General features: G+C 40.6%; 2 protein-coding genes and 1 long non-coding RNA gene across 4 annotated transcripts; 2 read left to right on the top strand and 1 right to left on the bottom strand.

Moving 5' to 3' along the window:
• Window positions 1–414: 414 nt before the first annotated feature.
• Window positions 415–7,002, top strand: eif2s3 (eukaryotic translation initiation factor 2, subunit 3 gamma). The gene is made up of 12 exons (XM_084747552.1): window positions 415–510; window positions 2,380–2,443; window positions 2,545–2,672; window positions 3,038–3,159; window positions 3,286–3,380; window positions 3,496–3,654; window positions 3,894–4,028; window positions 4,248–4,342; window positions 4,466–4,610; window positions 5,011–5,180; window positions 5,576–5,748; window positions 6,532–7,002. Exons 1-12 carry the CDS (start codon window positions 442–444, stop codon window positions 6,593–6,595), a joined length of 1,419 nt encoding a protein of 472 aa, XP_084603678.1. The 5' UTR covers window positions 415–441; the 3' UTR covers window positions 6,596–7,002.
• Window positions 7,003–8,677: 1,675 nt separating this feature from the next.
• On the top strand, window positions 8,678–15,069 carry lrrc31 (leucine rich repeat containing 31). The gene is made up of 10 exons (XM_084747694.1): window positions 8,678–8,703; window positions 9,805–9,996; window positions 10,494–10,637; window positions 11,039–11,206; window positions 11,447–11,611; window positions 11,717–11,902; window positions 12,150–12,317; window positions 12,418–12,582; window positions 13,123–13,278; window positions 14,245–15,069. Exons 1-10 carry the CDS (start codon window positions 8,691–8,693, stop codon window positions 14,628–14,630), a joined length of 1,743 nt encoding a protein of 580 aa, XP_084603820.1. The 5' UTR covers window positions 8,678–8,690; the 3' UTR covers window positions 14,631–15,069.
• On the bottom strand, window positions 9,561–14,124 carry LOC146307848 (uncharacterized). Of its 2 annotated transcripts, none has more exons than XR_014772759.1 (3): window positions 13,417–14,124; window positions 13,140–13,274; window positions 9,561–9,948 (listed from the first exon to the last, which is right to left on the bottom strand). It is a non-coding gene; the product is annotated as an uncharacterized LOC146307848 (long non-coding RNA). The 2 variants fall into 2 exon arrangements; XR_014772760.1 differs by lacking the exon at window positions 9,561–9,948 and adding an exon at window positions 11,776–11,911.
• Window positions 15,070–15,807: the final 738 nt, after the last annotated feature.

Genomic DNA, 15,807 nt, shown 5'->3' with positions numbered 1-15,807 from the left:
ATTTGATTACGTTTTTAAACATCGACGGAACCGAGACATGGATAAGAATGTATTTATTTACTTTCTGAAGCAGGAAAAAGTTAGTCATAACTTGTGTCTTGTTCCATGATAATCAGTTGTTTACTGTGCATACACAGCAGCAGTTTGTGGTCATTACATCAAATGCAATTTACAGTAATAAATAAATTGCATCAGCCGCAGTGGAAGGACCCCGCTACCTTTACTTGGATGAATCACGCGAGTTGCAAACCACGTCTTTCTCGGCGAAAAAGAAATATTTAACATCCGTATTGATTCTAAGATTATGTGATTCCCCACGGCCACTACAAAAGTAAACAGAATTTGACGGAATAATCGATTTTTGGAAATAGGAACAACATTTTTTTGTCCGTTGATCAGGCATTCGCCGAAGCCGCCTCCTTCATTCCCTTTTCATTCAAGATGGCGGGCGACGAGTCTGGTACAACGCTTGGTCAGCCTCACCTGGCTAGACAAGACCTTAATTCTCTGGTAAGTGTCGGTTAAACTGATTTTGACAGCATTTTACTTTTATATCAGTGGCTGTCGGCTTGTTGTGTCATCAAAACGGTTACAAAAGAGATAGAAATTCGTAACGTTAACGGTCACCGGTGCTGCGCTGCCACCACCACCCGGCACATGACGGCAGGCCCCCGGCGTGGCACACAGCTAAGACACCCGCTTCACGCTTAACAAAGGTTAACATTAGACTTAATTTAATCATCATTTCAAAATGAAATCAATATGTTGTATTAGTGGCGCCGTTTTTGTCGCCATCTTTGTACTACGTCAGTAATAGCTGCTCAGTCTTGGAGCGTTAGCAACATTTGCTAAATTGGAGTAAAATCTATAAAAATGTCAATGGGGTTCTGAACGGAGATGGAAGCAGGGATTCTGATCAGCATTGATGCGGGCTGTCGTCTTGATACAGTCATTTTATGAATACTGTATGTGTATTGATTGGTGCTAATGATGTTCTGGGGATATGGCTCACAGATTATCTTTTGTGATTTTTGTTTAAATCCGTTGACAATAAAATACTTTATAGTGCACATACTGGGGCTGGGAAGACATGCTTTGTTATTTAAAACGTTTACCGAGTTAAGGTACCAAGCTAAGTTTTATGTGATTTATAAAAAAAAAAAAATTAAGTGTTTCATTTTTAGGAAATGTAAAGCTTAAAGGGAATATTTGGCACCTTTTATGTGGATGTCCTGTCAGTGCTGATGGTAAATATAGTCATTTAATGAAAATACTTTTTCATTGTGTACTATATTGATAATAAAAGTTGAGTTCTGTTGCAAAATCTGTTGTTCTTCCTGCATCAGTGATGTCTCAGTGATGTAATTGGTGTTAAGGAAGAACTACAGGCTATTTCAGCTTGGACTAATAGTCTCTGCCTTTGAGAGACTAGTACACCAGTCAGATGAGTATTTTTGCCACCTAAGGCCATGTTTTTGCCAGCAATGTAATGCAAACCTTTGCAAGCTGGAAGGTGATAGTTCTGCGTTGCTTATCCTGACTTCCAATTCAAATGTGTCCCAGTGCATCTGCTCAGGCAACATGGATGTTGGCAACAAACTGATGTTTGTATGGCAAGTCTCTGAATTTCATATGCTGATTTAACAGATTAGCACAACTAAGAAGAGACCTGACGAGTGGGCTGGTAGCACATGCTTGCAGTTTCTTTCATCAAGCACAAATAACCTGAATGGAAATGTGTTCACTGTGTGCGCTGTCTTATTGCTTTGGTGTCAGGCGAGTTTATGTCAGCAAATTCAGGCTACATGGGTCCAACTTTAATGACTATTACTTTGCACTTCCTTGTGTCTGAGGTCATTTTTTGGAGATCTGAGGACAATATGTTACAGCAAATTAAAGCAGAAGATCATGTGCAATGTATCCTGATACATGTAGGCACTGCAGGCACAACTCTGTGAGCAGGATAACTCAGCTTCCTTTGTCAATATAGCATGCCTGATAAATTTATTGCTTCAGCTGACTACATTTACCCTCAACACTGACTGGACATCCACACAAAAAGTGCAAAATTTTCCCTCAGTAAGCCAGAACAGTTGTCATACATCTTTTAACCAGTTAGCCTAAGTAAACATTGTAAACCAAAACACAACACTAACAGTGTTGGGTTTACATGAAATGTCAATGCTCCTGTCTGGGTGAGTGTCCACTTCATAACTTTGCAGAGTCAGTGGGACAGCAGTGTTTGTATGTCTGTCCTCTCTGCAGCTCCCTTTGTGTCTGTTCACCTCCTGGATTAAAGAGAGTGAGGGAGCGCTGCTCTGTTCACAGTGAAAACCTGTAAAAATTCTGTGTTGTGATGTGACTCGTTCTCTTTGGCAGGATGTGTCCACCCTGACGCCTCTCTCTCCAGAGATCATCAGCAGACAGGCCACCATCAATATCGGTATGGGAATCTGGCATCGGACTTCATGTGTTTCAGCATGCTCTTGTCCCTTGAAGGTTGGACATGACACAATTTTTGACTTGTCTCTTCCTCTCTCCTAGGCACCATCGGTCATGTGGCCCATGGAAAGTCCACAGTAGTGAAGGCCATTTCTGGTGTCCACACTGTCAGATTCAAGAATGAGCTGGAAAGGAACATCACCATCAAGCTAGGATATGCTAATGCTAAGGTAAGTGGCACTGGGGATTGGTCTTACGAAGCGTGATCTGGTGGGTCTACCAGACCTCTGCTTCTTCTGAATTTTGAGGGGCATTGCCTGTATGACGGGGGCATTTGCTGGTTTTGATGTTTTCCATTGTAAGTTAGAATTGGAGCAGTTTTTTCTGCACAATATTAAAGATGCTCGGTACATCTATATTCTAAACAGGATAGAAAACAAGCAGGGACTCTTCAGTCAGTGCTTGCTAATAATAAGTGTTGACATTTTTAGAGGAGTTCTGTTCATTACTTCATATTAATGCACAAGTCTTATGTCAGATTTTTCTAGGGGTGTCATGATTCTCCAAATCCATGATTTTGATATTGATATTGTAGGTCTATAAGCTGGATGACCCCAGCTGTCCCCGGCCAGAGTGCTACAGGTCGTGTGGCAGCAGCACTCCTGATGAGTTTCCCTCAGACATCCCCGGCACCAAGGGCAACTTCAAACTGGTCAGGTGAGACTGAAGACAGAAGGCAGTGGTGTCACAAAAACACACACAAGATTTTTAGTCTAGACTTTCAGCTATTAAACTATGAAATCCATTTTTTCATGTATCAGTTTGACTTTTTCTTTCTCCCAGACATGTGTCATTTGTTGACTGTCCTGGTCACGACATTTTGATGGCGACCATGTTGAACGGAGCTGCCGTCATGGACGCAGCCCTCCTGCTTATTGGTAATTCCTTTACTTCTGCCAGCAAGACAAACCATGACTTAATCTGTGTGTAATTTACTCCTGCTGTACTCTTGAGAAGTCATCTGATTTTTGTTCTTGCCTTTCTGTCTGCCAGCGGGAAACGAGTCGTGTCCTCAGCCTCAGACGTCAGAGCACCTGGCAGCCATAGAGATCATGAAGCTGAAGCACATCCTCATCCTGCAGAACAAGATCGACCTGGTGAAGGAGAGCCAGGCCAAAGAGCAGTACGAGCAGATCCTTGCCTTCGTACAGGGTGAGTCATCATGAACCCACACACTCAAGAAGCGGGTCCATCAGGTCTTCTTTCTAGTCCTACTGAATAGTATAGCATAGCAAAGCTGCTTGAGGCAAATCTGATACTGGACTACAGAAATAAAATTTGACTCGACTTTCACATTTCCTTCACTTTAAACTCATGACTCATGCAAACTCGTCTTTCGTCTTTGTCTGAATCTTTGGTGTCGCCTGATGTGTGTCTCGTTTCTCCTGCAGGCACAGTGGCAGAGGGAGCTCCCATCATTCCTATCTCAGCACAGCTCAAGTACAACATCGAGGTGGTTTGTGAGTACATCGTCAAAAAGATCCCAGTGCCCATCAGAGACTTCACCTCTGAACCCAGACTCATCGGTAAGAAAAGAACACACACACACAGGTCGTTTCTTTTTTTCTCACTAAACTGTTGTTTGTTCTCTGCCTTTTGTTTTCCTGATCATGTTTTAGCCTTGAAAATTACTCTTCTGTCTTTTTTCCTGCTGTGAACCACTTCAGTACTTTAATAATGAAATGTTCTGTCAGTGGATTTGAACGGTATCAGATGAAACCCTGGGAACGTCTTCTGTGTTTCAGTCATCAGATCTTTTGACGTGAACAAGCCCGGCTGTGAAGTCGATGACTTGAAAGGAGGTGTGGCAGGAGGAAGTATCCTGAAAGGTGTCCTCAAGGTGAGATGGACAATAAGAGGCACAGCAGTGTAGAAATTATGATTTTATAAACTCAACCTTTATACAGTTATCCATCACTGAGTGTGTCCCTCTAAACCGTCCTCCTCTTCTTTATGTGACCAGGTGGGTCAAGAGATCGAGGTGCGACCAGGTATTGTGTCCAAAGACCAGGAAGGAAAGCTGATGTGCAAACCCATCTTCTCCAAGATTGTCTCTTTGTTTGCTGAGCACAACGACCTGCAGTACGCTGCACCTGGAGGCCTTATCGGTACGTCCCCACTCCAGACACGCATTTTTGAACCTTGATTCATCCTTTTATGTGCTTAGAAAGAAATACCGCTTCAGAAATGTGTTGTTTTCAATAGGTGGGATTAAATGGAGCTTTGATTTTAATGTCATAAACCAGAAAACTTCCTGGCTGTGACAGAAAACCTGTGACTTAAGAAATATTATTTAATGATAGAAAAACATTTCTTGTGATGCTATTTTTCCACGAGTCAGCTAAATGAAAAGTATTGTTAAAGTATTATTAAAACAACTTCATAGTTGTACTCCGATATAAATACACAGGCTTACAGGGAGAGATGAAGAGAAATTAGGAAAAACTACGAGTGGCACAAACAACAAAATGTTCCAGTAATAGGTTAAATAAAAGTGTTTGTGTGCAGGTGTGGGCACTAAGATCGACCCGACACTGTGCCGAGCGGATCGTATGGTCGGTCAGGTGCTGGGCGCCGTTGGAGCGCTGCCAGAGATCTTCACTGAGCTGGAGATCTCCTACTTCCTGCTCAGGAGGCTGCTCGGAGTCCGCACAGAGGGAGACAAAAAGGCTGCCAAGGTGAGACATGCATTATGAGAAATGTATCTCCAAGTCTTCTGCAGTTCAAGAGAGGAGTCGTGTTGAAGAATGGAAATGTTTTCTATTATAAATCCTGATATTCAGAACCTTGGAACACAGTATTTATAGGTTTTAACATGTTTTGGTTGTATGGGGATAGCTCAGGGTGCTGTGAGAAAACACCACAGTCTTCTAGCATTAAGTCATTCCAGTTGTAAAATAGGTCTGTTGTTCTCTTGCTGGCATTAATACAATATTTTCAAACCCAGTTCCCCAGTTATTTGCGCAGTACTCTCAGAAACACCCACCAGAATCTGATTACATTGAACAACAACTGTGCCGTTGTTTGGGATGAAAAGTGTCATGACAGAATCCTTCACCTTTCATCTCTGCAGGTCCAGAAGCTGTCTAAGAACGAGGTGCTGATGGTGAACATCGGCTCGTTGTCGACAGGCGGCCGCGTCAGCGCCGTCAAGGCCGATCTGGCCAAGATCGTCCTCACCAACCCGGTCTGCACAGAGGTCGGAGAGAAGATCGCTCTGAGTCGGCGTGTGGAGAAACACTGGCGGTAAGAATCCACTAAAGAGGAAGGTCTGCTTCAGCGGCCGATCCGAGTCTGTACGCCACACCGAGGGTAGCGGTGCTGCTGAATCTGATGCAGATGGGACAGTCAGCACAAATAGTTTTTACTACTGATCATGTGTTGGGGCCTTTAGCACAATTTAAATAAATGAAGACAACTTACCCAAAATCTCAATTACAGCACGGATTTTCCTCCAGGGTTTTGTTTCTGTTCAAATTCTGGTAACTATGGTTGGTAAAAATCTTATCGCTCCTGGTATCCAGTGAAAGTCGCCACTATTTTGTCCTCCTTGATTATTTCCAAGCATCTGTAAACTTTGTCCTCTTCACCACAGAAGGGTCATCTCTCAGTTAATTAGAAAATTGCAAGGTGCCCGGGGTGCATTAGCAGGGGACTATAAACACTTGGTATTTCACTGGTGGGCCAGTGCCTCATGTCCTGCGTCACACAGAATTGTGTGCCTAGTGTGCGTCCTTGTCAAGTCGCTTTGCGGCGTCTCTTCTCTTCCTGGATAAACTAACTAAACTGTAACCTAAGAAGTTGTTTATTAAACTCATCTTTGTCTTAAACGTAAGATCTAACATACTGGAGACTTCACGCCTAACTTCAAACAGAAATAAAGTTTTAGATTTGTGTGATCAGCGATTTCTGAAGATACACTTTTGGCTCCTTTAACATTAGACTCGCCTGATTTTCAGAATAACTTTTACATGACTGTAGATGAATTCTTAAATTTAACGCCCTTTATGTTGTCGTCCTTCCCTTCAGTCTGATTGGATGGGGACAAATCAGGAGGGGCGTGACCATCACACCCACAGTGGACGATGACTGAGGAGGAAGAAAATTGGACATCACCGTAGCAACACGCCCATCAGGACACCGCAACCATCACACTCTTCTTGGCTTTTTGTTTTTTTTTCTTTCCACAAGGAGGAAGGCGGTGAGCAGAACAGGACATGTCAGCGGTCGAAAGTCGCCTCCTCCTCCCTCTGCTCTTCTTTCTCCACAGCGACGCCTCGGACGAGGTCCAGTTTAGTGTTTGTGACCCGTCACCTGTGTTTACTGCAGATGAAGGAGAACAGAGGAGGAGAGGAGGCTCTTTAGATTGTCATAACAATCCTCCAGAGAAAGTTCACATGCAGCTGCTTCCAGAGCGAGACCAGAGGTTCATTCAGTACAGAATGATGCTGTACTGTCACCAGATTTCAGTCAGATCTAATAAAACAAATTTGGAAGAAATGTGCTCGTCTTCGAGGTCTTTTTGTCACTTTTCAGATATTGCACTTAACTGAAGACAAGTATAAAGCTTTAAAAGGTCAAAGGGATTTAAAGCTCCTAAAGTTGATTTATCTGTCAGAATCTCACAAACCAGATTCCAGAGTGAGACGTAATTAAAAACTAAATTATTATAAATTATTAAGTGCACATTTACAAAAATCAATGAAGTTGATGTGGTATTGTCTTTGTGCTGTTTTCAATTTAGTATAAGTCAGAAAGGATCAGCAGTTATAACTTTGTTTTATTTAAGTTTTGCACAGCAACACAACTTTTTATTTTTAGGAATGTGGGTTGTAATTAACTGATTTTATATTTTTGTAATCTTTTACAGGAGTTATATTGTGCTGATAAGCTAATTTCTGTATGAAAATAACATCCAATGATTTCAGTCAAAGCGTAGTTAAAAAGTAACAAACTTTTATTTGTTTAAAAAGATTTGTATGATGCCTAAAGTGGTCAGTCGATAATTAAGTTGTCATTCAACTAAAAAGCACAACAGTCTGTGACATTTTTGCTATATATATTTTTTTTCTTTTAAGGAATTATTTAAGCAAAAATAGATCCGGCTTCTCAAATATGAGGATTTCCCCGGCCTGGGGTTTTAGGAAACAGTTATGGCAGAGATTTACAATTTTCTGACATTTTATTGTCTTACTATTAAGAAAACTATGGAAAAAAAATTTAATTTTATACATACATACATACAGATATATATATATCTATATATCTATATATGTATATATATATATATATATATATATATATATAGAGAGAGAGAGAGAGAGAGAGCGCCTTTAGACACAGTGGAAAGTGACAGGCAGTAGCAACACACTTACAGTAAACAATTCATGTTAGGATTAATTATTTGTGAACACTATTTAACATTGGTTTGATTATTCAATTTAATAGTCCTGTCACCATTCACTTCCATTGTGTGGGAGATTCTGCAAGGAACTTGTTATTACATTGATTTAATTAATTTTAATTTATAACACATAATACACCCAATTAGAAAACTTGTTATCAATATTTCTGAATAATTTCTCCTTAATTTCTGCCAACTTCCTGTAAACTTAGACTGGGTTTGTAATAATGATGGTATAATGAGCGACCTACTTTGACTTTTTGGTCCATTATGATGCTAATACGTTCAGATTTTTTACTCAAGTTAAGATTCAGATACAGGACTGAGGTGTTACTATTTTTACTGAAACAAACGAAACTGTATTTCTTCCACGGCTGTGTTTGGAGGTGTAACAGTGTTACAGAGCCACTGAGGAGCAGCAGCACAGTGATCATGGCAACATTTACTGAAGGTGTTGTCGCACTTCCGGGATGAGATCCACCTGACGAGCACGAGACCTGACGTCATCTAGGTGAAGCTCAGACCGGAGTGAGAGCGTCTTCAAGATAAAATGAGATAAAAGATGAAGTAGATGTTTGTTTTGAAGCGTTAGAGAGGATTTAGTTCATTTTGACTTTGCAAAGAGTCACTGAAGGTTTTACTTTTATCTTTTTAATACAAACTGACCATGAACGCATCACCGGCCGGGACGAGTCACTAATAAAAACACGCTCGAGTTTTTCTTTTCTTTTCTTTTTTTCTTTTTATTATCTTTCCTTCTTTTTGGGGCTCAACTCTTAAGTACATGGAGTCTGCAGGTAAGATAAGTTCTACTGTTGAGTAGAATAAAAGTGAAAGTATGAAGCAGAGATTTTACTGCAGTAAATGTACAGAACTATGATCATATACAGTGATTTTTTTTTCCTACCCTGTAGAAGAAAAAAATATACTGTACATTTATTCAAATACTGCACTGAAGTACCACTTAAAGGCATTTTCTACTTCACTACACCTCAGTAGGACATATTGTACTTTTTACTTCACTGCATTTATGTGACAGTTTTAGTTACTAGCTTAAAAAATGAGAATATTTGCTTCTTCTCCTTATTCAGAATTTTAACAAACTAAACAATCAATCGATTAATAGAGAAAATGATCAGCAGATTAATCTGTAATGAAAATAATAATATAATAATAATTTTACATTAATGCAAGAGTAATAAAAATATAATGGGACAGATACATACATTACATGAATCTAATTTCATTTAATTTACAATTCATATTACATGTTATTCTTTTCTGAATAATTTCTCCTTAATTTATGTCAACTTCCTTTAGAATTAAATAAGAATTCTAATTTCATTTTGCATTATTTTTATTATTAAACAATTCCTTATTTTTACTGCAGCCTTTCTAATGAAAAATTCACAGTTTCCTCTTTTCAGATTTATTTAACTCTGAGTTGTGGTGTAGTTCTCTGTTTGTGTTGTTCTTTTTTTTTATCCTCTTTGTATCTTTGTCTGCTCTGTTTCTTGTTATGAAATAAGACCTAATTTCTTCCATGGGGAACAATAAAGTCTCCTCTTACATGTTAGTGAAGTAATGTTAATCTCTTATCATTTGATTTGTTATACCAGCAACAAATGTTCTCTACGATTAAGGGAAAAAAAAACTCCCTTGATCCCCAGTTAGGGAATCATTTATTGGAGGTTGCATCCATTTTATGGATTTTTGCACAACTAAACTTTTATAACCCTGTAAACATGCACACAGGGATAAAACTCACTTAATTATCAGTAACTCCATGAAAAAAACATGAATATACCTTTAAAAATATCAATTAATATTGATTTAAAGGAGAAATTAAGTGCATTTTAATTATAATGTTACATTGTTTTCTGGCTCTCATTGGTCAGATGGTCAGCGGGGGCGGGACAGCAGCAGTCAGAGGCGTTCCCCTCTTGACGTCATCATGAGTCAGATCCGAAGGAAACGCTCAGCCTCAGACAGGAAGCCTCTGGGACGCCTCCTGTCCAGGACGTCAGACCGGACGGGGATCCCTGAGGATGGAGAGACGGACAGCAGAGAGGACAAAGGACAGAGCTCAGGTGATGTCTCACAGCAGCGTGGGAACAGTCAGGGTGGAGACGGCCATGTTTGTCCAAAATACATCTGACTTTTTAATGTTTGACATTTAAGGGAGTGTTGCAAGTGAGGAATAATGTACAGTGGGTGGGTCATTATTACGAAATAAAGGAAAAATTATTTATTCTCAATAATGATACACTCACTGTACATTATCCTGCTAATTACATGGTTACTTACAAAAAAAAGTTAATAAAATATTGATTTAAAAATTATTTTATTGACTGAAAGGTTTTATCCAACATCAGGTCGGATAAAACCTTTAAATCAATAAAATCAGTAATTAATTGTGACCCGATTTCAGATAAGCAGTTGAGGATGGATGGATGGATTTAAAGGTTTTATATGAATTATATAATTATAATCAATTATATAAGAAGGACAGGGACAGAAGAGAAAGTTAAAAGTTAATGTTAAGGTGACAAAAGAGGGGACAGAAATGTGTGCATTTGTGCCGCAGGTGTTCCTGAGGCAGCAGATGGCGAGCAGGACGTCGGTTGGGGTCGGGTGTGTGTTTTCCTGCAGAGGTTGGGGAAGAAAGGTGACAGCAGGAGCCTCAGTCTGAGTCACTGTGACCTCACTGCGACAGACCTGCTGGAGTTAGGTGCCTTCATTTATTCTGACTCTACGTTGTCTAAGATTGCTGAGTTTCAGTGGGTAAACTTTTGGTAATTTGCGTAAACAAGCGTCTCCATATTGATTAAAGTCTATTTAGTCTATAAGTTTTACATCACTAAACTTAAAGTTACTGCATTGATATCAGTTTTTAATTGTGCAACAGAGCGCTACTTAATTTTAAATCTGGATTTACTCATTTTAAACCTAGTTTTTTCTAAACTGTGATTAGAATTAATCTTGAGTTATATTAATCTTTGTTGGTGGCTTCCAAGTCAAGGTGATCCTAATCTTTCTCACAGAAGACGTCATGTTGTAGCAGGAGAACAACATGTATAGGCTGAAAGCAGGATGCTGGCCTGCAGTAACAAACACTCCTCATCCCCACAGCGACGCTGCTCCAGTTTCTCCCTCAGCTGGAGGAGCTGGACGTCTCCTGGAACGATCTGATTGGTGGAAGTCTGAAAGCGCTGACCTCTCACCTCCAGCATGTGGGCAGGATGAGAGCGCTGAGGCTCTGCAGCTGTAGGCTGGACGCTGATGACGTCGCTGCACTGGGTGGGTCATTATTTCTGTTTTAATTAAAAGCCTAAAAGCTACTGTGCATGCAGATCAAGTCAGTTTACTCTGTCATCAACAGGGCTGCACAATCAATCACATATTATCGAAATCGCAACACAGTTCAAATCACAGTTCTATCTGGAGAGTTACAGTTGTTTGTGTGATCTCAGATGGCTTCAGCTCTCTTGTAAATAAACGACAAACACATAATTTCCAGAGGTCTGTGTGTTTGTGTAGGTGAAGCGCTCGTCTCCGCGCCTCTCTTAGAGATCCTTGATTTGTCCTGGAACAGCAGCGTCGGGGGCGGCGCTTTACAAGGCCTGATGGGTAAACTTCACCCACCGCTGAGGGAACTCCACCTGGTGGCCTGTCAGCTCACTGCGAGTGATGCTGCTGCACTGGGTAACTTATATGTACACCATTTCCTACAATTCCCATAATGCCGGTAGAGAAAACACACAGAAAGATGGAGACTTTCTTGGATTGTCCTGTGTGTGTCCCTGTCAGGAGGACTGGTGTCTTCCCTCCACAGCCTGTGTGTGTTGGACGTCTCCTGTAATCCTCAGCTCGCTCACGGTGTTGATGATGTTGGCGGCTTCATGGAGCTGGCCTCCTTTCTCTCAAACGCTGCCTCCCTCACCACGCTGCAATTACAGGCCTGCGGTCTGACGACAGACAGCCTCGATGCTCTCAGTACGAGATCTAATGTTTTACACACATGACATGACATGACATGACAGGCTCGGGTCAGTTTGGGCTTTTTGTGTAGGTTGAGCTCTTTGATTCGTCTGAGGATTAAGATAAAAAAAAAAAAAGGCAGGACGGGGGGGTGTGACATCACAGTTTTACATGGAATTTTTCATACATTTACATCAGATCTAGTTTGGTAAAACTGCATCAAGACGAGTAGATTCTGGTCCTCCCCCCCTCTGTCCTGTAGGTGGTTCACTCCGCTGCCTCCCCTCGCTGAGAGAGCTGGACCTGTCCTGTAACAAAAGTCTGTCTGGAGGACTGAACCACTTCACCCTCCACCTGGCTCACCTCACACACCTGGAGAGCCTCGACCTTCACCTCTGCTGCCTCACACACACCGACCTGGAAGCCCTCAGTGAGTGTGTGTGTGTGTGTGTGTGTAAACTGAGACTGAACAGAGCTGTGATGAGGATGAGCAGGAACCTGCAGCAGTCATGTGACTTGTTTGTCTCCAGTCCAGGTGCTTCCCTCTCTGACGGTGCTGTCGGAGCTCGACGTGTCGTCCAATAAGGAGGCAGGGGGTGTGGTCCACTCACTGGTCTCCGCCCTCCCTCTGACACAGATGAGGCGTCTGCCGCTCAACAGCTGCAGCCTGAACGTGGAGTCCTTTACTGCTCTCGGTACGCGCACACAACACTCTTAGTAACAAAGGTGCTAACTAGAACCACAAACGGTTCTTTGGCTTGTTCCCACAGAAGAATCATTTTTGGTTCCTGGGGGAACCTTTTAATAAACATTAAGAGAGTTCTACCTAGAACCCAACATAAAGGGATTTACCCAGACCATCTGTGAAAGGTTTCACCCAGAAGAACAGAACAGACTGTTGCTATGGACACAGTTCTGATCATAGAGTCTAGAAGATAAATAAAATCTAATTCATATTTTATAAGATTAATTATATATTAATTAATCGATTGTTATATCCTTATAATTCTATTTTCATATTCATATTTAATTCATACACTTCAACTATCTCTTTAACTCTGAACTTCTTATTTGTGATTTAAGCAAAAAGGGTAAAATTGTGTTTTTTGTGCCTTGAGTCTAGAGCAGTATTCAACTGTTCAAGGTCAAGTGGGTTATGTATCCCTGATGTCTTCACTGTTTGTGTGTGTGTGTGTGTGTGTGTGTGTGTGTGTGTGTGTGTGTGTGTGTGTCAGCCCTGGCCGTGCCGTACCTCCACAGTGTGGATGTTTCCTGGTGTAAAGTGGTCGGTGGTCGTTTAGCGCTGCTCCTGGACGCTTTGCAGCCGTCAGTCATCCTGGAGCTCCGCCTCAGCAGCTGTGAGCTCACCACAGACGACCTGAGTCACCTAGGTAACACACACACACAGCATTTTCACATCAAAACGCAAAAAAAAAACCCCATACATTTATGCAAATTGAGTTGCATTTAAATGTGTAGGATATTGTAGTATCTAGGGGTGAGATTGCAAAGACCTCGCCTCACCGTACCTTCCAAGTGTGTCAGAGAACCCAGAGCCTCTGAAGACATTACCAGCTCACTTTAGGGCAGTGGTTCTCAATCTGGGGGTCTTGACTCCCACTAGGGGTCACCAAAGTTTCACATGGGCCTTCTTCATTTTAAGTGGTGGAAGAAAGCTTTTTAAAAAGAAATATAGAGGAGGCCCACATCTCAGCATTTAATAAAGAAAAAAAAGTTTGTTAATTTTAAAGTTTATATTATTATTTAAGATTTTAACAGAAAAAAGTAATTATACAAAACGTTAATTTAAAAAGTTTATAAAACTCATCTTTGATGCAACATTCACAGAAAATATTCTGCTCAGAATTCATCAAAATCACTAATTCTTGCAGTTATTGTGTTCACTAATTGGGTTTAACTGTACAGTTTATCAGTTTTTCTCTACTGTTATTGTGATGCAATAAATATAATATGGGATATCTCTAAAATATGTCTCTTAGTCAAGGTCCTAAGTTTACTGTTTAGTTTAGTGGTGTTTCCACTGTAATAACCACAAAATATAACGTCAAAAATAGAATTATCTAAGTAAAAATCTCCATCTGCTTCTTTTTAACTGTCTAACGTGCTACTTTCTGTTACTTTGCAAAGAAAAACAATCTGAACACAGACTTTTGATCTGATTTCAAGAAGAATCTGAATCTGCAGCTTTTCTCACAGATGATCTCGTTAACTTATGCAGGTCAGCATTAAACTGAGACAATTTCATAACCAGTTTAAAACTCCTTGTAGTGGCTTAAATTCTGCTTATTTATTGCTGATTAATAATCTTCGATTGGACTCCTCTTTGTCCTGCACAGCTGCTGTGTGCAGACGTGGCTGTCTGTCCTCGCTGCGCGTCTTGGATCTGTCCTACAACGGCTCGGTAGGTGATGACGGCTGGTCGGTCCTGTTGGCAGCGGGAGGCCTGAGCTCGCTTGAGGACGTCGACCTCAGCCTTCGACCTTTGACCTCCGCTCCCTGCTCGGCCTGGCTGCCGGCACTGCTCTGCGCTCTGCCTCGACTCCCTGCGCTGGCTCGCCTGGCGGCGCGGCGGTGGACGATCAGCTCTCAGGACAGACAGCAGCTGAGCCACTGCCTGAGGAAGAGGAGCGTCCTGCTGGAGTGGGACCCACCAAATCAAAACGCTACGTTGTCATTTAAGGCGACCGATCAGGAGAGCCCAGAGAGTCATCCTGAGGAATAGAGATTCAGAATCATGAAGATGCTGGATATCAGAGATCATATGTCACTAATGAAGAACACCTGAATTAGAAACATTACCAGCACTCATTACACGGCTCTGTTAAATACTCGATTTTATAATAATAATTTAATTTTTAAATGAATATTTTCCTTGTCTGTTTTTAGTAACTTCAAATGCATTTGTCATCTTTCAATATAAGAAATATATATGTGCACTAATAAGATAATTGATATAGTTTTAATAATAAGGATGAGACTATAACATAACATTTCATGCAGGTCAGAGTGTTATAATTGCCCCCTTTGGTGGGCAATGGTCTCTGGATTATTGGTTCAAAATGAATATGATCAAATATAGTTGTTGCTTCCCTCCTTGGTGGGCAGTTGTATATGGTTCATATTTGTTAGATGTCAGGCATTATATGCATTCAAAGCAAAAATCTATTATTGTTTTTGCAGAAGACTTGACAGCTATTGTAGTGCTAACTAGATTTTAATCGTTTGATTGAGTTAAATGTAACGTTACGTTTACATTTATGAAATATGTTCATTTTCTGACAGAAGAGCAACAATAATATAAATTCTATTTTTTATATAACACCTTTCAAAACCAGTTAAAAGGTGCTTCTCTCTTCACAAATATGTCAACACAAACATGATGCTTCCATCGGACCATCAGGCTCTGATCTTGCAGCTATGATAAAATGTCATATGCCAGCTAGCAACAACTATATTATCACGGTTCGATCATGTTAATCTCTAACAAAGAACGTTGAGAAAAAATAATGTAAGTTTAAATTTGCAGTTATCTAAACTTTAGACAGCAGAAAATTAAAATTAATATGTTCTCCAATTTATTTTATTCCAATAAATGAAAGAAATTTCAGTGTCTGCTGACGCTGGTATGTCTCATAATCATACCTCCTGCCTCTTTCTGCAAATCATGAAATATGAGAGTTTATCAAGTTGAAACCTGTAAACTTCAAGCTGCTGACAGCTTCTGTCCATGGTGCTGATGTAACCTCATATAGCCAAAATAACACATTAACAGATTTTTTCCCCTTAAAATGCATAAATTTATTTTATGACGGTCAGAAAACAGTAATAGCACGATGCAAAGTGCCGTAAAAGATTTCACAGACATGTTGCACTTCAAACCACATCACAGAGTTAAATGT

This window comes from Lutjanus erythropterus, chromosome 21, assembly GCF_056507025.1.
Source record: "Lutjanus erythropterus isolate fLutEry1 chromosome 21, fLutEry1.hap2, whole genome shotgun sequence".
NCBI classification, from domain to species: domain Eukaryota; kingdom Metazoa; phylum Chordata; class Actinopteri; order Lutjaniformes; family Lutjanidae; genus Lutjanus; species Lutjanus erythropterus.
Note: the sequence above shows the minus strand (reverse complement) of the source record. Positions and strands in the feature narration are given on the sequence as shown.